At 36.4% G+C, this 21,616-nt stretch overlaps 1 protein-coding gene across 1 annotated transcript in view; it reads right to left on the bottom strand.

The window, feature by feature from the left end:
• LOC129265427 (mucin-5AC-like) overlaps window positions 1-21,616 on the bottom strand; it is a 37,057-nt gene that overhangs the window by 13,209 nt on the left and 2,232 nt on the right. The window contains exon 2 of the mRNA XM_054903421.2: window positions 2,118-4,295. Coding sequence (XP_054759396.2) covers window positions 2,118-4,295 — 2,178 coding nt within the window. The remainder of the gene's footprint in view (window positions 1-2,117; window positions 4,296-21,616) is intronic.

The raw sequence follows: 21,616 nt of genomic DNA, 5'->3' as shown, positions 1-21,616 counted from the left end.
GTAAAAAAAAATGAGGGGCTAGATATGGCAGCTGAAGCAAAAATATTGAACTTTTCAATACAAAAATCTATATTTTGACATAATATTAAGATAATACAATATTTCCCTTTTCTTTCCTTTTCTCCTCTTTTCTCCTTTTGTTTTCTTGGCCGTGAAACACTTGGGGGCCCCCAATCCCCGCCCCCATCTGTACGCCAGTGGCTAAAGTTACGTTCCCCGATTTTGCAAGGGCTGAAAATTAGGCGTTGCACTGCACTAGCGCCCAAACTGCCCCTCTACAACTCACGTGCAGTATCATTTATTCAGTTCGTGTTAAGCAAGAGTGCATGCAGGCAATCACGGCAGGCAATACATCTGAGCATGTATGTATTTCACTTTACACCTTCGGATTTTAATCGGCTCCGGAAACAAATTTTCTGCTTGTTATGCCCCAAATTCATATTTTTTAATGATCAGGATGCTCTATGGATATCACATTATTTGATGTTTAACTCTTAAACAAAAAGGATACTCTGGAAATGCAACATTTCTCGCCGTTGAAATAGAAATCCTACAAACGGGGTTTTCAAATCACTTGTGTGGCACATAAACTTTGTACCGCATAGAATAAATAAAAAGAACAACATCGATCCTCTATAATAGAGGTTATCGAGTGCTAAATTGGACAAAATTTGAGGAAATCAATTAAGTGTCAAGTAAAGAGTTTTTGTTTTCTCTTTGTATTAAAATGATCACCAAATCCTTATTTCCAGGTTACTGGTAGATACATTTTTATCTCCCGTATTTTTCTTTATTTTTACTTTTTTATACCGGCTTCCAAGCGCCACTCCGCAAGGCTCGGCGCGCCACAAGTGGCGCGCGCGCCACCATTTGAGAATCCCTGATCTAGGGCATCCCAGACCCATCCCCTACCCCCTACATCCTTCTGTCACATTGCATGCATTCTTGTCGTCATGGTTTCCCCGCTGTCCAAAGATGAACAACCCCGGATTCAACTCGTATATCGTGCTGCCCTTGACAGCTAAATATAAACATCTGGAATAAATAAGATGCTATTCTGGATGCTACTGGAATCTAAATCCGGTACCCGTGGAAGTCATCTGTTTCACTCGTTATCTTTAATTCCCTTGCACAGAGAGAAGAAAAAACGCCACGCGCCTACCATCGCATCTAACGTACATTGCAATTACAACGACCAGTGTAAAAGGAATTAATGAATACGTTCACTATTAGGTGGGCCTGTCTCGTTATTATGATAGTGAAAAACTTTGACTTGTTTAACAGCGAACGTGGCGCTTTGTTCTTTCATTATTTAGTTAAAAACCTGTGCAAAACAATACAGTATTATGATAGAGATTAAACACTACTGTAAGTTTATCATCACGGGATGAATGAGGAATTATTTTTGTCAAATCCTTAGTATCTCAATTCAATTTTATTTATTTCACAGCGTTCAATAAATATTATAAGTCAAATTTGCTTCGTTGCTTATCATTTTGTATTCTAGGAAATCGTTGCTTTGAAATTCTTTGTTATTTCATGATATAAATTATACATTAAAACTGTATAACATTTTGGAATATTCTTTCAATAAAGACGTATTTCCCCCATGTGTTCGGATGTATTTTCATGAATTTCATTTGTCTATCTCCTGATCATTCATTTCCGGATTCATTTTACCATATAAAAGAGATTGCATATACCTCTTGAATCATCCCAATCACCATCATTACCATTATTATGATCACAACTATGATAATTGTTATCTTTGTCATTTTTATAATGACCAGTACTTCATCAACGTGATCATCACCAGAAATCAGCACCAGCTTACTCGGCATTTTTAACACCCCCCCCCCCCTTTTTTTTTAAAGGAGAAGATGCATTTAATCAAACAATCATTGCTGGATATCCTCATTTTTTCCGATGAAGATCATGCCACACCTTGCATAAGGCAAAACAGAAATTAGTAATCCCTTTATCATGTTTATTTCCTTGCTAAATCAAGAACAGGCCTGACACAAGTGATAGTTTTCAAAGGGTCGGTATTGTTAAGGATCGTAATAGTTTTATAGTTAACAAATATGTGAAATATGAGTATAGATTATGGTACTCACCCAATGGTTCAGGTAATTCTGGTATTGTCGGAGTGTTCCAGGTATCTTCTCCATGGTGACGATGGTGCCTTGGCGTGATGTTGGTCTCTTGACAAGACTGGAAGAACCGACTCTTGGCACTATTGGAATCGGCTGCGGGAAGGCGGACGACGTCTTCGCTCGCAGAATTCTCACTTTCTTCAGATGAATGACTGTGTCGCCCTTCCGAAAGATCAGATTCCACAGAACTCCGAACGGTCTCCACGAAGAGAAGTGAAGCACGTATGTCAAGGTCCTCGCTTGATATGAAACGCTTAGGACCAATATCAGATTTGTCTTTATCAGGTGAGGAGAGCGTAGTGATTGTTCTTGTCGATTCGGTTTCAGGAACAATCTTGATCGTAGTGGTCTCTGGTTCCTTGAAAAGGGTATCTGTTGTTGGCGTCGTGTCTGAAGTTGATTGAGGCGATTCATCTGACGGTGATGAGTCGGTCTTGGCCTCTGCTTCAAGGAGGTCAACACTGGAATACTTTGACCCTTGACCATTGGAATCACTTGAGTCTTGTGTGCATAAAACGGACATAACAGCGCGAGCGCCACCAGCGGCGAGGAATCGAGCCTTGGCATTGCTGATTTCGAGAGCTTTGGAATCCTCAAAAACATCATCACTTTCTTCCATGTCCGATGTATGTGTTTCCATGTCAACATCCTTGCTTCCTTCTGATACTGAAGGAGACATGTTCATGTCAAAATCAGAAAGGCTGCCGAAATCACTACTAGTCCTGTTCACACCAGAGATATTTGGTTGATCATCTGAAAAGAGGATACCAGCTTCTCTACATTGAGCGGTTTGTCTCCCAGCGGCGCGGTATCTCTCTTGTCTTAAAGACATATCGGATGAGTCAATGCTGTAATGGCGGAACATTTTGGGTCGCTTTGGAAGAGTGTAAATAGCTCCATCAGATTCGCGATCGAAATTGAATTCAGGTGGGATCTCCTGTGGAGATACTGTCGGCGAGAATGTAACAGATTTTTTGGGACCGGGTTTTTCATGACTGTTTCCACGTTTCAGGATAGATGTATGTTTTCTCTTGGCAGCTGGAGCAGAAAACGGAGGTCTGTCTTCTGAGCATTCTTCTGGAGATGTGGCCGAAAGCGATGGAATATTCAAACTAAGTGGCCGATGGCGCTTGATTGGTCTTTCCAGAGGTGGTCCCATTACAGTCTTTGTCATTGGGGGAAAGGACACTTCATCAGTTGCAATTGTTGGTACCTCGAGGCTTTCTTTCCTCCTGGCACCTGGTGGTTTCTTTGGGTTGACAGTTGCAGGTGGCATATTGCCTGGCGGTCCAGTCTGAGGTTGTTTCATTGGAAAAGATGCTTCACCCGTGAAGACTTGGGGAACTCCAAGACTATCAGCCCTCTGCGGAATTGGTCTAATAACCTCCTGTGAGATTGTTTGGTCCTTTTCTTGTTTTGTCTCACAAATAGCAGGTGGCTGTACTGTAATTGTCAATGGTTCAGACTGCCTTCGTGTCGGCATTTTCCGTTGGACGCCAGGGTAAGCAATCTCCCCTTTCACAACCGATGGTATACCGAGGCTGTCTTTCCGTATCACCCCCGATGGACGCACCGGCCCTGAACTGGCTGAATCAGCTGAAACTCTCCTACTCGGTGGTGGCCTTTCAAAAGCTGGCCTCACTGAGAACTTAACGAAGAGATCGTTTGATTTGTTTACAGGAGGAGAACTCTCTCCGCTTGTGTTAGCCGGAGTGTCGCTGTCACTTTTGTCCGATTCACTCTCAATGCAGATGATTGGCAATGCGATGCGTTTCTTTGGAAGTGATGGTGACTGTTCCTTCTCACCGTCTTTGTTACGACCAGGATCCCTGCTTTCGAGGATTCTCACATCAACATCTGCCAGAGGTGTCGGAGTTAACTCTGTCGTAAATGAGACCTTAGGCACGACTATTCCAGGACTTTCAGAGGTTGGTATTTTGATTGCAGATTCTGTTGCTTCACTTTCCTCATGAATGGTCGCTGGGGCCATTACCGTGATCGATGGCAATGGACTACTCAGACTCCTTGAGCTGGGTAAGTGTTTCTTCTCTGTGGATAAATCTCGAGAGGGTGTCTTCTGAGGTGCGGAATGACCTTCCGTTTCCGATTCTCCACCAGAGAGTACAGGTTTGACGATACCTGGATTAGAAGGAAGATAGAAAGAGAGAGAGAGATAAAGAAAAATATTAAACACCCTGACCGAAGCATACATTTTGAAAGCGATTGAGATGTCAAAATCAAGTAGCCGACCAAAAGTAGAAACGACATTAAACTGTACTCAGGTTATAAATATCTCATTCTTAATTACAATGTATAGATATAAATGTATAATGTGTGCTATAATAGTACCCAACTTGGTACTATGCCAACAATATGCCGAGAAGGTGAATACCTCGTTTAGCTCCACATCTGGGATCAGGGATCTCTGTTTGACTTCGATGACAATTATATTAAACAAAACAAAATCTCATGATAGGGGAAAGATTAATATCGCAACTTGCGCCCTCGTTTTGTACCAATAAGATGCACTGCTTGCTGTCTGAGATAGATCTGAGATGGAGTGACATGCCAAGTGACGTAAACATTTCTCATGATGGATTGCTTTCTAAATTAACATCCTGACAAGTATTTCATTCGGGATTTCATCTTTATCTCCACTGTTATGTATTTGGCATCAATCATCAAGGTTGTGAGAGTGCCTGTGTTATGGGTGTATTATTTTGATTCATTCATTTCAATGAATCGTTTTCATTAGTTAGTTTATTAATTCAAACACAATTAATGTATATATGTATGTATATATATATATATATATATATATATATATATATATATATATATATATATATATATATATATATATATATATATGATAACAGTTAACAGTACGACTACAGTAAAAACTAATCGCAAATGAAATCATTTTTTCTAATTAAAAAGAATATGAAATACTACATTCCATGTAATGTAAGTATTATATTTCATGTAATTATTATCAACAAAGCAAATATCTATCCAATAATTTTTCCACACGCAAGCAAATAGCCGGGAAATGTGGAGGATTGCCTTCTTAAAATTCCGAACTAAGATTCGAACCATAGAACCCACTGTAGTTTGAGTCCAACAAACACACCACTTTCTCAACAATATCTCCGATTCGAAATAATGTTTTGACGACATTTTATAAATTAACATCGCATAAACCCACGTTATCATCATCTCATGACGATGAGGCGCCATGCAATGGTACATTTTAATCCATGTCTTGTATGAGCAAATCAGGATAGCATAAACTTTTTATTATAATTAGATTAAGACGCATCGTTTAATCTGAAATGGTTTGATTATAAAGTCTTTTGACAAGCCATTCGGTCACCAAAGGGTTTAAATATTACTTTTATTTTCTTTGTTGGTCATCACATCATGAAATCCTGCTGTGAGGTTTAACAATCGACCCCATTCCAATACGGTCGTCTATAGTATTAACCTTTAATTGACTCTCTTTTATAATCTTCAACTACAAAGTCCTTGCCATTTATTGAATAGAAGTAGTGGTAGTGGTAGTGGTAACTATATGCTAGAATATGTTACAGTTGTACGTTGTTGAATCACACCAATATAATGCCCACTCATAAAAAGTTAGTATTTATTTTTATTAACCTTTGATAGACTATATCTTCATAAATGAATGTAATATTTTATACTGATATTTAAAACATCGCTGTTCAACTTTTTCTGCCACGATCATGACAATATTTCGATTTGTCTTTCTATCTCTAAGTAATAATAGTATCATCATAAACATAACAGTGTCAATAACAGGAGTGTTAGTAGTTGTGGTGGCGGTGATGGTGGTGGTGGTGGTATTATTATTATTAGTAGTAGTAGTAGTAGTAGTGATGGTAGTAGTAGTAGTAGTAGTAGTAGTAGTAGTAGTAGTAGTAGTAGTAGTAGTAGTAGTAGTGATGGTAGTAGTAGTAGTAGTAGTAGTAGTAGTAGTAGTAGTAGTAGTAGTAGTTGTAGTAGTAGTAGTAGTAGTAGTAGTAGTAGTAGTAGTAGTAGTAGTAGTAGTAGTAGTAAAAGTAGTAGTGGTAGTAGTAGTAGTAGTAGTAGTAGTAGTAGTAGTAGTAGTAGTAGTAGTAGTAGTAGTAGTAGTAGTGATGGTAGTAGTCGAGAAGAAAAGATACCCGAGAATGACATTGGTGATAATCTTAACGTATACTTGATACTTGATGAGATAATTCCTCTTGCAGCTCCAAAAAGCTAAACTGAAATTAACTTTGCAATATGTCCTGAAAGTTTGGTGTCATAGTGAAGATCTCTATTTTACAATAAAATATACCATAATAATCCATTTGTCCATACATACGTCATATAAACATTGCATCGAGCTCCCTTGTAAATCTACCAAGTCCGGTAATTCAAATAATTTACTTTGGTTAAATAATATTCCTAACATGAAAATTCGTTTACTCGATTTCAACGTGATATAATCATAGCAAAGGAGCAGTGCCCTTTTGAAATAGATTTGTGAATTCTGCACTGACATCTTGCATTTGCAGATGAGAAAAGAATGTGCAATATACAGTGATCAGAGTTATTACATCGATTAATGACTCTATAGATAATTACAATAATGACATCTATTGCCCCCCCCCCCCCTCCGAGAGCTGAATTCCTCGAGCATCCCAAGCCCAAGATTATTATCTCAAAATGTTGTTGGGAGCTGCTAAAGTATATATAGTGAACAAAATAATGGTTAGGCCGAAAGTGAAAGTGCCAAACAGTAAGGCAACAGCTGGTGTTATGTTCACACTTGGACGTACCTTTACCAGTTTATATGGGTTAAGTCGACACGCTATCATACCAAGATGTGAACACACCCTAGGATGGCGGGCGAACCGGCATTCCTGTCATACCATTGAAGCAGCTATTGACGGCATTGCAGGCTTGATAGACGTCATAAAAAGTCCTCGCATGGACCCCGTATAAACAATACCCCCCTCATCATACTCTATGATTTCCCCTTCTCCCTTCGTTTGACCCTTGTACCTCTCCCTGCCTCTGCCTCTCTCTCCTCCCTCCCCCATCTCTTTCTCTGTCGTTCTTTCACCTCTTTCTCAGAAAATACAAGATAATACAGATACTGGTAACTAGGCGTGTCATGTTTTTTTTTACTTCGATGAGATATTAGGGGTAACACGACGGGGAAAAGAAAGGGGCGGCCGTGCACCATTGTATCTTAATCAAAGATGATGAATAGTGTGGTATCTAATTACAGATTGCTAATTAATATCACTGCCTATTCTCTCTTCATATTCACCTCGATGAATGGTTGGGTTCATTAAGCTTTGAGGTAACATAGGGCTTATAAGCAAGTTATTAACGTTACGAAGGACATGTCAAATTCGTACTTACGCGCTGTATTTAGTTACACTTGATTATGATGACATTTTAAGATGAGTGGAAGTCGCAGGGGCTCGAGTAAAGTTTTTGAAAACATGTAATTATGCTTATGAGAAAGTTCCTTTTACCACAAAGAATTACACTTCATTGATTTATATTTTTATCTCGACCTATTGGTACAAAGACGGAATAACAGCATTTAAACTCATCATTTTTAATTTTCAGCATCTGAAAAGTATACCCTATATTCGTGCCTGTTCTTAAAATGGGCAGAAATACTTTTAAGGGTAATGTTATTTTCTAAGTAAAGATTCCAAAGCAGTATTAATCAATAACTTTGACCTGCCATTGACCCAATGGACTTGACCAGCCGTGGTATATGAGTCGACCAATTATAGATCTACGATCGACCTTATCTGTTGGATAGCTGGTATTCTTATGATTAGTGCTCAGACCAACATTATGAAGAGAAACATCCCAACCCCACTCCTCTATCGCTCTTTCTTTCTTTCTTTCTTTCTTTATATATAATCTCTATTTTTCTTTATTTTTTCTTTCTATTCCCCCTCCATTTTTTTCCGAACTCACTTCTATCATTACCCTCGGTTAGAAGGGACAAAAAAGAAATATTCTTGCATAATTTAAAGATATCCTTTTATTCAATTTCATATTTTTTTAATTCGGATACTCCATGCCCACGAGCGAATTAGAAGGGATGTTGGGGGCTGGTGGTCACCAAGAAAATTCCCCAAAGGTGTTTTTTTTAACAGTTGCTGTTAATTGATATTTTTTTCATCGAATTTTGTTTCAATAAATCTAGCTAATTTGACTTTATTAAGTGAATGACATCACTGTTGGTACCTCTAAAATAATAGGATTTCTTTTACCTTTCGAAGGGACATCATTCTGCATTCTGTTATGACCATACACCTGGATTTCTGCATAATGTTGATCAGTGGCGTATCTAGGACAAACGGCGCCCGGGGCAAGTGCTAAAATTGCACCGCATTCATTGTATATATACATGTACATCCTCACCAAAAACGTGACATTTTAATGATTGTTTATATAAAAAGATATCAAAAATCCTTATCAAATCAGCGCATGATGAAAAGCTTTGACAATTAAACCAGAAAAAATATTTATTTCAGAACTAATTAATGCAAGGGCGGAAATTTCTCCCAAAAGGACCAGGGGCTGGAAAATTTGACAAGCAAAACAAAAAAAAAGAAAAAAAGTTATCACCCCAAAAGTAAGGTAATCTCGTCCAAAATGCTTGTTTTATTTAGATTTTGAATGATGTATTTCTTTCCATCATAAAAGACCAAAAATAGTAGGGGGACATTTGATATTGTGTCCCCCCTACTATTTTGGGTACCTGTCCCCCGCTGGGATTTCCGCCCATGAATTAATGAAAAGAATTAATGAAGAATAATGTATCAAAATACAAATATGTAGCTAGAGATGTAAAGTAATGATATTTGCCTTTGTAAAAGGAACATTTTAAGGACTGTTTGTTGGACGAATTCTTGTGTATCACTGATCAAAAGCTGACACGATTATTCATCCCTGGGTAACAACACGCAAGATTCATTTTCTTAATGTGTTGGAAACTGCATTACCATGGTAAAACATAGGACGGGGTATTAATTACCTTCAGTTGTATTCATATTCTGCGTCTTTATTCCTTTGCCTTTTCTCTTCATGTTTTACCTTCATATTCTTTACTTGCGCACCCTTTCCCTTTTTTGCGCCCCCTGAAAGTGACGCCGGGGCAGGTGCCCCCTTGCCCCCTCCCCTCCTAGTTACGCCAAGTGATGTTGTTAAGAAAAAGTATACCGCATACCGCTTCCAACTCTTCGTTTATTTATGTATCTTGTATACAGTGGCGTACCTAGGATTTTCCACAGGGGGGGGGGGGCAAAACCGTCCGCCAAAAAATTTGACAAGCAAAAAAAAAGGTCTTCAATCACAAATGAAGGATTTCTTTCGTACCAGAAAAAAATTTGACAAGCAAAAAAAAAAAAAGGTCTTCAATCTCAAATGAAGGATTTCGTACCAGAAAAAAAATTGACAAGCAAAAAAAGAAAAAAGAAAGAAAAAAGGTCTTCAATCTCAAATGAAGGTCTTCAAGCTCGTCAGGGGGGCAAAAAAGGTCTTTCAAGCTCGTCAGGGGGGGCAGAGATACGTCCTTTGCATGGGTTGTGGCTCGTCAGGGGGGGGCAGACTGCCCCCTCTGCCCCCCCCCCCCCCGTAGGTACGCTAGTGCTTGTATATTAGTTTATAAATCTTAGGAGAACGGGCCGGACGATAAAACTAGTAATTACACGCTGGTATGACGAACGAAAAGAACTGTTCGGGTACTTTCCCTTTTCTAATTTGCGTCACATCCTCTTTTGTAATTTAATAATTTTCTTGGCCAATGCCTTTGGTTATTTTATTTCAGATTTGTCCTGAATTCGAACACTCTTTCCGGTTGATCCACAACATATAGACTAGAGAAAGTGACTCGTCACTTTGAACATGAATAGGCACAGTCATTGTACAAAAAAAAAATATGTGAAGATATTGGATTACATGTCCACAGGGCATTGATCAATATAAAAAATAATAATAATGAGAGACCGATGCTTGGCGGAGGCATGCAAGGGAGAATGGTAGCTGTATGTACACTCTAAAATGACAGGGATTTAAAATAAACCCATTACGGCTGTGAATAGTGATCAGTCGATATTAGGATTTAGTATTAATCCTTAAAGATTTAAATGAAATTCTTAAAGATTGATTCTTAATCCAAATTTATCAACATCTTTAAGGATTAATTTTTAATCCTAAACTCTTTAAGGATTAATTTTCAATCCTAACATCGACTAGTCACTATTCAGCTCTAATGGGTTTATTATTTTTTTTTTTACAAATCCCTATAATTTAGAGTGTAGCTGGACATGATGAAAGAATAGTAAAGAGCCATTAAAAATTAGATTGAAATATTGATAATGACCCATCCACTCTGTATCATAATGGTTCGATTGTTTTTATCTAAAATCATAGACCTCACGATTTTTGTTTAGCCGGACCCTGCTCCCCCTTCCACTTCTCATTTCTACCCCTCTCCCCCCACCCTCCCCCTTTCTCCCTCCCTCATCCCTCTACCCCCTCCCACCCTCCCGCGTTCTTTCTCTCTCATGGCCATCATGTTCCCTTTCTATCCTCCCACCCACCTCCATACAGTCAGATATTGCATTTAAGGAAACAACTCTACCACTGTGTATACCGTATACACAGCACAGGCGGACTGATTATTTTCTGTCTGCTGCTAAATTAATATCGGTGTCGGGCAAGGGCATGGCAAGGGATGCCTTGGGGAATGTTCGTGTTTACCCCGATCATTCAACCTATACATGAACAGAGGGCTTATATGCACAGATTCTAAGTTCATGTCAAACACACCACTTTACAGCTTTCATGTTCACATCGTTGAAAGCTATCCAGCAATATATTTGAAATCCTTCAAAGACAAATCATCAAGGTTTATAAATTCAGTGATCATAGAAAGAAAAGAATATGACAAATAACTGATAATCATTTATTAAGAGTTTTGAAGAAACACTTCTGTATATACAACGTGTGACTGCATCAACGATTTGAACAATCGATTTGAAGTCTTATATTGAAGAGATTGTTAAGCAATATGTCATCATAAATTCCTTTTTCTTTCAAATCACAGCCAACATTTCTGTTGAACGTCAAAAATTAAATACACGAACAACAAAGTTGGCATCATTCTAAACGCCCTAATTCAATGTACATTAATAAGCGTTTTTTAAAGTATATCTATCCCACTTTTTCATCTTTTTTATTGTGATACAGGAAATTACAGAGGAATAATATAAGATTTCTTAAGAAAATCGATGGAAAAAATGCTTTTAGAACCCAAGTTAAAACAGGATTGTTGATTTTTTTCGATTACGATTAAAAAAGACAAATTTAGTCAAGTTATCATTTGATAAAAATATAATTTTGTAAATTATTTGACATACCTGAATAACATGCAGGTTCTAGAATTATTTACATGAAAAGAATTGTGGAAATATACCGTTTTAGTATTCTATTTGTTTTAAAGATGCAACCGCAAGTTGCTTCATTACCTTATCAAAATCATTTAACAAGTTCCCCTTATAAGCCCCCCTAACATGACATTACTTTTTAACACTGTGGAGCAAAATAAGGCAGTAGGGGTGTTCCTATAACATGTAAAACTGACTTCAGTCTGCGCAAAAATCGATTCTATTCTCCGAGTCATACAAGAATAATCATGCTTTAAAGGCAAACATTGTCACTCTCCAAAAGTCATCATAAGACTTAAGAGTATTTCTTAATTTGTAATTATTATCTTAATGCATTTTGGTGATTTCTTTTGGTCTGTTGTATGTTTGCATGATTATTTTGATGGGCCATTTTTAGGGGGCGGTGCGAAGTTATTTTATAAGAAAATGCTTACACAGAGATTATTATTAAAACTAAGGTCGTATAGGATAGAGAGTAAAACCTAAAGATACATGTGAGAGAAGGGACGAGAATGATGAGGGAGAGAGAGAGTGGGGGAAGCAAGAATTACACGCACACCACTTCATGCATGACACACATAAACACCAAGTAGTAAAAGATATGGAGTTAGAAATGGAGAGATGCAATAACGCACTAGAACTTAACGTCTTGCATTCCGCACGCTTTCGTCCAGAAGTAAGTACTCCGTGTAATCCCCGCAAAAACATCTCTCCCAAGGGATAGCGCACCTTCTCCTTATTTAGCCCGCCATTTTAACCGAGCTGTCTTCTTAATCATGACCGTCTGTCCGTGTCCTCGACAAGACACGAGATAGGGCATATCATAGACGATGGGGTTATTTTTAGTTAACTAAAAATAATTCTTATTCCGGTACCTGGTCTTGTACACAAAAAATAATTTTCGAAACTTTGACAGTCTGTTGTTTTGATTTCCTCCGTGCTCGTATCTTACAGAGTCGGAAATCGAAAGGTTGTAATCTGATCGGAAATACTCGAGATATTTGTAAACTTGATATTATATGACGCTTATGATAACATATACTTAGAACGGATGCACTTCCATTTGTATTTCGTGTGCATGCAAACCGATGTTATGTTAACATCTTTATTTCATAATCATGAATGATTTTACTGCTGATATGAAAAATAATTCAGAGGATGCATGAACATGGTGTTTAGGCCTATAGTGTGTACCGGATTTACCCTAGCAATTGATAGACAATATTTTAAAAAATCAAGAGCGACATCCTTAAATGCAAAGCATATTTTGAGATCTGGTCCGGTCAATTTATTTATTTACTTTTTGAAAGGGATGCGTCTCTTTCGTTTTTGTTTGGTTTCTTAACCTGTTTGTATTATCTTTATAAGCACTGCATTTTTTATTAGACAGAAAAATAATATAAATTCTATATCAATTTTATCAAAGCATGCATGTACAAACATTACAAATAAAATTAATGTAATATTGATGTTGCCGTCCTAATAGTCAAGTAAAGAATGTCAGCTGTTATATTTTTCTTATTTTTCTAAAGTCTGAAATCCCCCCCCCCAAAAAAAAAAAAACTAAATAAATAAATCATCTAGGCTGAATTGCGATATATTATGTAGAAGATATCATAGGTAATAACCCCGAAACTGCATTACTTTTAAGAGGGGAGTTCACCATGACATCCGTTTTGTTTTGATAATAGCAGATAAAAATGTTGGTTTTTTTTAACAGACTAATGATAGTTTGACAAAAATCCACCAAAGAAATGTTAGAGACATTAATTTCAAACAAATATTTTTCCAAATTCTGTTGTATCCTCATTATGCGATATTTTCTTTCATCATGTTCATAGCATGAAGAATGTCATGTATGAAAAAAAAAAGTCTTTGAAAATAAGAAATGAAATAATGACCTTACGAATATTGCATTCATGCTTCTCTGAAAAAAGAATATATACTCATTCCGTCATTCATAAAATCCATAAACATAATAAAAGCGTAAATTTATAAGTTTCATGGAAAAATACCATAATTCGTTATTCGTTGAGGCCCTTTTGCCAAACCTTCATCGTTTATATTCCTTCGTTTCATTTTTGACATTTAAAAATCAACTTGACTTCACCTTAGATTTCTCTTTAAAATATAAACATTATTCTCTTTATCGGATTTCTCGAAGATACATATCTATAACCCGCTGTCTCTAAATACATTGCTCACACGGCCTACATACCTCACGCCAATTTCAATTTCATCAAGGAGCTCAGTTTGAGGTGCAAAGCTTGTTTCGTGATCTAAATTTAGACTTGCTACATGGTGTGATTTTGGCCAGTATACAAGAAAGGCAAAGACCTTTTTATATCAGGGCTGCAGTATTAAATACATTTCAATTTTACACAAGAATTAGCATGAAGTTTCTTGCCGTGTGATTCATATAAAACGCTTTCACCATTTTGTTTTAATTCTATAGTTAATCTTGACTTTGATGAAATATTCGAGTAGCAAATTAATGTAGTTTCCCAAATACCCCCTCACTAGAGTAAATGTCCTAGGAAAAGACATAGGGGGAAATAATAATTGAAATCATACACTCTAAAAAAAAGTTTACCCAATATTGGGTAAAATGGGAACATGTATATTTGTTTGGTAAAAAGATACAAAATTTTAATTTTACGCAATGTTTCGTTGGAATTTACCCTTCAAACATGCATTTTGCCCAATATTCGGGGGAAAAATTACCCAGCAAATATATATGTTTCCTTTCTACCCAATATTGGGTATTTTTTTACTCTCGGTTTTTAAAGTGTAAAAATATAAAGAATGAGCTAGAGAGAGATGGGTAGAGACAGAGAAGGGGGTGGTATAAAGAGAAACATGGAAGACAGACGGACAGAGACAGTAAAACAGAGAAACACAGAGGTTAGGAAAGGGGTAAATATATATAGCACGATACATTCTAAATAATATTGAGTAAAAATGCTCTATGAGGGTAATTATGCGTTCAACCAACATTGGGCATTTCTTTTGGTCATTTTTATTTATCCAGGGTAATTTCTGCTTATTTTTAACCTTACTGGACAATATGTTTCCCACATTGGGTAAAATACTGCCCCAAATCGGTTGGACACATATATATATAATTACCCTCGTGCTGGTCAGAATTTTACCAAATATTTTTTTACAGTGTAGGTGGAAGAATAATTATGTTACCACCATGAGTTGGGGTGCATGTAGACCTAATAATTATGTTTTTACAAAGTAGAGAGGGACGAGCAAAGGCCATGGTAGAGAAAAGGCGAGATGTTGAGGAGACTGAGTGAGAGAGAGAGAGAGATGAGGTAAACAGAGGAGAGATGGCGACTGGTGAACGGTGATGGGTGGTGGAGGAGAAAGGTACACCGCAAAATTGTGATTGTGATTGGTGTTATAGAGAACTAAACCAGGCATTTTACTCCTGTGTAAAACTCTCAGTGTTAGTAAAAAAACCTATATGAGTGTCATTATACATCACATTTTTAATGCTCTTAATCATGGTGTTCAATCTCTAGGGTGTATTTTTGTCATGGTGTAGTCCTCAAGGGACACACTGGTGTCAATTTGAACACCCCAGTTTGTAGAGTGTAGAGTATTGGGTAGCTGGCAAGATTAGACTGAGATAGAGAGAGAGAGAGAGAGAGAGACGGAGACACACCCACATCACAGACAGATACGAATATATACATACATACATACATACATATACATACACCTACATACATACATACATAGAAACAGACACATGGAAGGAGTAACAGAAGTGTGAAATGGTGTGGTGGGGGTCGCGAGAAAGATAAAGAGAGAGAGAAAGGGCAGTGTGATAGAAGGGGGTGAGGTTGTCACTCCAATCTCTTATTTTGGTGGTGCCTGGATAGTCAGTCAGCAACGTACTGTATAAACGAAAGGACGGACACTCTGGTTTTAAGTTACCATTCTGACGTAAGCACACGGTATAGTGCCTGCTAGGAGTGAACCAGGCAATACACTCCCCCATTGTATTCCATCTATTGAAGTAGAGTTACCTAAAATGCGTCGTGATCAAGTGGAAGAATATTAAATACCGAGGAAGGGATGGGGGTCAAAGAATAAATCAATTAAGCAAGCAAAGGATGGAAGTATACGGGGAAGGTGTAAATTGACTGCACTATGTTACTATCTACTATAGATTCGCAGGTGTATTTAAAGCGGGCAATTGAATATGTGGGCGATGTCGAAAATATTATATGATTTATTTCTTCAGAACTGACCAGGAATTGTGCCTTTCATTGAATTCAACGAAAATAGTCATCGTGTATTTATGACTTGTGTGCGTGATATTTTTTTTTAGATTTCGTTGCTTGAAAGTTCCAATAAAATTATACATTTATAGTGGAAATTATACAAAACCAATTCCCATACACACCTCTTTACTGTCATAGACGTGTATCCTAAAATATGTTCCCTTTTCGGATATGACTATTTATTTACACGACTTTCCAGCAGCACACGCGATGAGTGAAATTGAAATAGGGTGTATACACTGTCATATACTTCCTCTTCCAAGACTTTTCTTCCAATGGTCTTCTATAGAATACAGTTTGACTATTCATAATAACAAAGTTATACAATTTATTTAAAACAATTTTTGGGGGGTTGATCTATATCAGGGACTGTGAAAATTTGATAGCTTTGACATAATTACATTATCAATGATTCAGAAAGAATTGATACTCACAAGGGCGGAAATCTCTCCCCAAAGGAAGGGGGACCAGGGGCTGGAAAATTTGACAAGCAAAAAAAAAAGGTTATCACCCCAAATGTCAGGTCATTTCGACCAAAATACTTGTTTTATTTAGATTTTGAATGATAAAAGACCAAAAATAGTAGGGGGACATTTGATATTGTGTCCCCCCTACTATTTCGGGTACCTGTCCCCCTGGGATTTCCGCCCATGAATTAATCAAGAGTAATGTATCAAAATGCAAATCTGTAGCTAGAGATGAAAAGTTATGATATTTGCCTCTGTAAAAGGAATATTTTAAAGACTGTTTGTTGGACGAATTCTTGAAGAGAATAAGTGTATCACTTATCACCCCAAATATCAGGTCATTTCGACCAAAATAAATTGGACAAGCAAAAAAAAAATTATCACCCAAAAAGTAAGGTCATCTCGTCCAAAATACATGTTTTAGCTCGATTTTGAATGATGTATTTCTTTCCATCATAAAAGACCAAAAATAGTAGGGGGACATTTGATATTGTGTCCGCCCTACTATTTTGGGTAAGGGGGACGCGTCCCCCTGGGATTTCCGCCCATGGATACTCAAAGCTCAAAGTATGTGTGGAAAAAAGTCATGGTAACCATGATGCATAAAATAATTAATGAAAGAGTTGACCCAGTTTATTTTTCTACCTTTTGTTCAAGTCTTGATAAAATCTCACCTTGAACAACTGCTTTTCTAGATTTTGAAACATAATGAAAAGTGCACTTTCCTCTATATAGCACGGCATATTATTAAGTAAATATAATTAAATATATAGTAAATATAATGAAATATATATTCAACACTGCAGTATATATGATTTTGATTTCCTTCCTGGGTTTTTGTAAATGTCATTAGAATCTATAGTACCAAAATATGTACGGGTTCTTCATATATGGTTTAACAATATTGTTTGGACCTGGAAATGGCAAAGAAGCAACACCCATTTGTCATTTTACGTTATCATTATACTATACGTTGAAAAAAAAGAAGCTTTGACAAAAATATGCTGCAAAGTATAAACTTTCAATTTTCATTTTTCTAAAGTGTTATTTTGATTTTTTCAGTATATTTTTTTTTCAAACGGTGACAGCTCTCCAACAAATGCACCTCTTATAAAGTGCCGATTTTGGTTGAGGTCTTTCATTTTGTAAGGCGTATTTAACTCGCTCGAGTTTATTTGAAACTGTCGAATAGTATATACACCAAGAGATATTACACCCATTTACATATTCCTGTACATAATGAACATACCCATAGTCCGTATACGTTTTAAGACGTTTCTTTTTCTCTCAATAAAAATATATTTTTATCCGTGTCACAACTCATGCATTAACCCCTTTAAGTTGGTCTTGTTCTCTCGGAAGAGAGGATAACTCGTGATAACAGCTGCTCATATCAAAGTGCTGACGTCACAATGTCTCTCTCCTCGGTCACATCATGGTATCTAAAAAGAGTCGTGTCAATTAAAACTGACTGTAACTGATGGAGTCCCCTCTACCTAGAGTACGTATATAGCATGACATTGGCTGTTGGTATGCCGTTTGATTTAGTGTTCAAACACGCCAAAAGGCGTCCGCCATATAACACACCCGACCGTGTCCTCTTGTTAAAGAAAGAAAATACCCCTTTGAAAAAGAGAGACATTAAGTATAGATTTAATTCTCTCGATGGATAGTATTTATTGCTTGATAATAAATCAAATACGTATATTTGAGAAAATACAGCTATACTATTAGAAAAAAGATTCTCATGATAAAGTTCAGTGTCTCGATGCATTTTGATTTCAGTTAAGTCACATCAACATTTAAATCATTTTCTTTATTATACAAATATGATGGGTATATAAATATATGTATATATATATATATATATATATATACATATAATAACAATTTAACAGATGATTTAATATTTGTATACACTTGAGTTTTCTCGAATTAAATTCCAGAACAATCAAACAAAATGAGGAGCAGTTTGGTTCATGAAGAACATGTTCGTTTTAATATCAGAAAATGGGACACACTTTTGGCGGACACATTCCGTGGCCAAACAATCTTGAGTCTAACTCAGAATGGGATCTAAGGTTTAAGACTATTTTAAGAAATGCTTTCTTTTTTTTCTTTAACAAGCATAAAGATTGATGACTGATCTTACTCTCATAGAAATGAATCGAGACCCACTATGAAAGGATGACTTATGATTATAAAGACCATTTATTATTGTATGTCATCAGCATACAAACATAGACCCACGAGGATTGTTCTTTTAATGATGCGAATCGCGGAGATATGAAATAGATTATTGTCTTAATGATAATCTCTTTTATATAAATCTGTCTGCTTGTCTCTGTCTCTCTGTGTTTTGTCTAGGCTATATTTTGCTGCACTGCACCCTTCCCATTCTCCGTCGTCACCTTATCCTCTCTAGCAACACTGCACCAAAATAGTGGTGTTAAATCAACACACTACCTAAACGAGCATTTTACACCAGTGTACATGTAGTTCAACACCCAATCACATATTCTGGTGTTATTTCAACACTATTTTGGTGTTATATTTAAACTCCATGTTATTTTTAACACCTGAGGGTGTGGTTTTCTCACTATACAGACCGGTGTTGTGTTTAACACGTTAGTTTTCACACGATCCAACAGCCAATGAACGATTTCATAATTGTGGGTTTCCATGAAAGGGCCAAGCAAATTGGTCCATTTCTTTTTAATTTCTTCTTTGGGGAAAGGCTCCCTTGCCAATAGGGACTTCATTGTCACCGAAAAAAATAGCAACCAAAAATTAAAAAAAGGAAAAGGAAAAAAAAGTTATCACTAAAAAATATAAATCATATAATATTTGCTCCCCGGGACCACCCCACCCTCCCTATTCGCCAATACAGGTATATTCATCTTCATAGGTTGTGGCGCACACTACTGTTAGAAAAAACAGAAGATTTTACAGAAGAAAAATTAAAAAACAGATTTTACAGAAAGAAGTAACCAAATCATTCTGTAAATTGTTAAAACAGGAAAGATTTTATACAATTTTGATAGAATTTTACAGAACAGGTCTGTTTTAAAAAGAGGGAAAACAGTTTTATTACAATAAATTTGTAAGGTTACATACACCAAATATCTATTTTTCTGTAATTTTACACAAATGCATGTAAGATTACACAGTGCAGTAAGATTACAGGTGTTTTCGAGACTCTGCTGCAGGAATTTTTGTTTTTTTAAGTAGAAATTTTCTAACAGTGCAGCAAGTAAAGGCTAATGACAAAAATACAAAAATAAGGGGGAAATCATTTTGGAAAATTAACATGTATCTCAGCTAACGGAAATCAATTATTTGCACAACCTTCAAAGTATCACAGGAACATGTAAATTACAAAACATAAGACAATATCAGCATAAATAAGAATGAAAGACACACGGAGAGAGTGATAGGGGGCGGTGAAGACGAAGAAGATGACGATACCAATAATTAAAATTATGATTAAGATGAAAAATTAAGCAACGAGGACAAGAAATCCGGAATGCCTTTCTCCTCTTTTTTTTAAGTTCACGCACTTTTTGGATTCGAATCGTTGTATTGACGCTCCTGATCAAAGCGACTGGAAGATGAAGAACTTTATATCCCATCTCCCTCTTCAAACATGCATCAATGAAACCAGGTCAGATGGCAAACCATTTGAGATATGATCCCGGCCTCATCACCTAGGAGATAGATGAAACCAAATTTTCTTCTTCTTTCTCTCCTTAAGCAAGCTTTAAATTGGAATTCGTCCGTTGAGTGAGGTAAACTGTACGGTCTATACCGGTATAAAAGCATTTCAAAGAGGGGCAATCTTTGGTATAATTTTATATCCCCTTTGGTCTTTCCATAATCCGCCTTCGATATCCGAAAGTTGATTGCTTTTACAATCCTGAAAAGGTTTGCACTTGCACTTTTGATAGCACATTTTATTTAAAAGACAATCCTTTTCTCAATGTTCCAAGAAATGAAACAAGAAGATCCTTGATCACGCAAGACAACAATTCAAAAAAATATATTTGAAAGAAATATTATGTAGAAAATTAGTGAATCTTTAGGGCTCCAGTTATTTTATTACGATAATTTTTGTGTTCCTAATGACGTCCAATACAAGGTTAAATACGATTATTAAAATAAAAAATTCTTCGGATCAATTGCCAATATCAATAACACATTTTCAACTGACATATCAAGTTCAACTATAGCAAATCAATTCATACTAACTTTAAACATACTAACTGAAAATTTGCGATCAATAAAGAAATGTCATTGTTTCAAAATTTGCTTTTATTTAGATGCAAGTTTCCTTCCGTACCCATGCACTAACATGACCAAGGCCAGCTTTTTAAGAAAAAAATGTCAAATAAGCTTTTATTACATGAAAAGTTTGATAAGTAGTGCAGCTAAAACGTGACAAAAATATCGATAAAACTTTGTCATTCAATTAATTACATGTATTTACGTTGTTACGTTGTTATGGATGTCTTCGTTTTTAGAGAGCACCACATAAAAGGCGCCTTTTTGCCTATATTTTCTGTTGGATATTGAAATAATATATGCACCATTCGGGTCGGTTTGATCCTGTAGTGGTTATTTTGGAATGAATATTGTCTGACTTTTTTTCAGAAACATAAATCATGTGTATCGCTTCCCCGGTCTATTTTGTTATTCACTAAAATATGTAAGAACTATAGATCTATCCATAAAGAATTATCAATGTTGGTATGTATAATCGTTTTTTAGGGAAAACAAGGCATATAGAAAGAACAATTCGTAGATCGTGCACTTCAAAGGAATATCGAATTTGATTGGCAAATTTCCCGTATGCGAATAATGAATTATTAATTCGATTCAATCTAATTAATATTGCTCAGTAGATATTCAAGAAAGTACAAAATGTGTATCAGAAACCACAGAAAACTGATAAGATGACATTATGATCTTCTCATGCAATAAATATACATTCTGATCGCCCACTACCCCCTCCCCATTCTCCACCACCTCGACCCCTCCCATCCCATATACCCTCTCTTTTAATATATTTCCTTTCTCGTCCATACTCTCCTTTGATCAAAAATACACTTCACTTTTTTTGCTGATGTTGCTATTGGTGGTGGTGTTGGAAAGAGAGCACCCATTCACACACAATCAGAAATCCATCAATAAAATGTGATTTAAATCTCTGTGACGTCAAG

The sequence above is a fragment of the Lytechinus pictus genome, chromosome 7 (genome assembly GCF_037042905.1).
Source record: "Lytechinus pictus isolate F3 Inbred chromosome 7, Lp3.0, whole genome shotgun sequence".
NCBI classification, from domain to species: Eukaryota; Metazoa; Echinodermata; class Echinoidea; order Temnopleuroida; family Toxopneustidae; genus Lytechinus; species Lytechinus pictus.
This window is presented reverse-complemented; position numbering and strand designations above follow the sequence as displayed.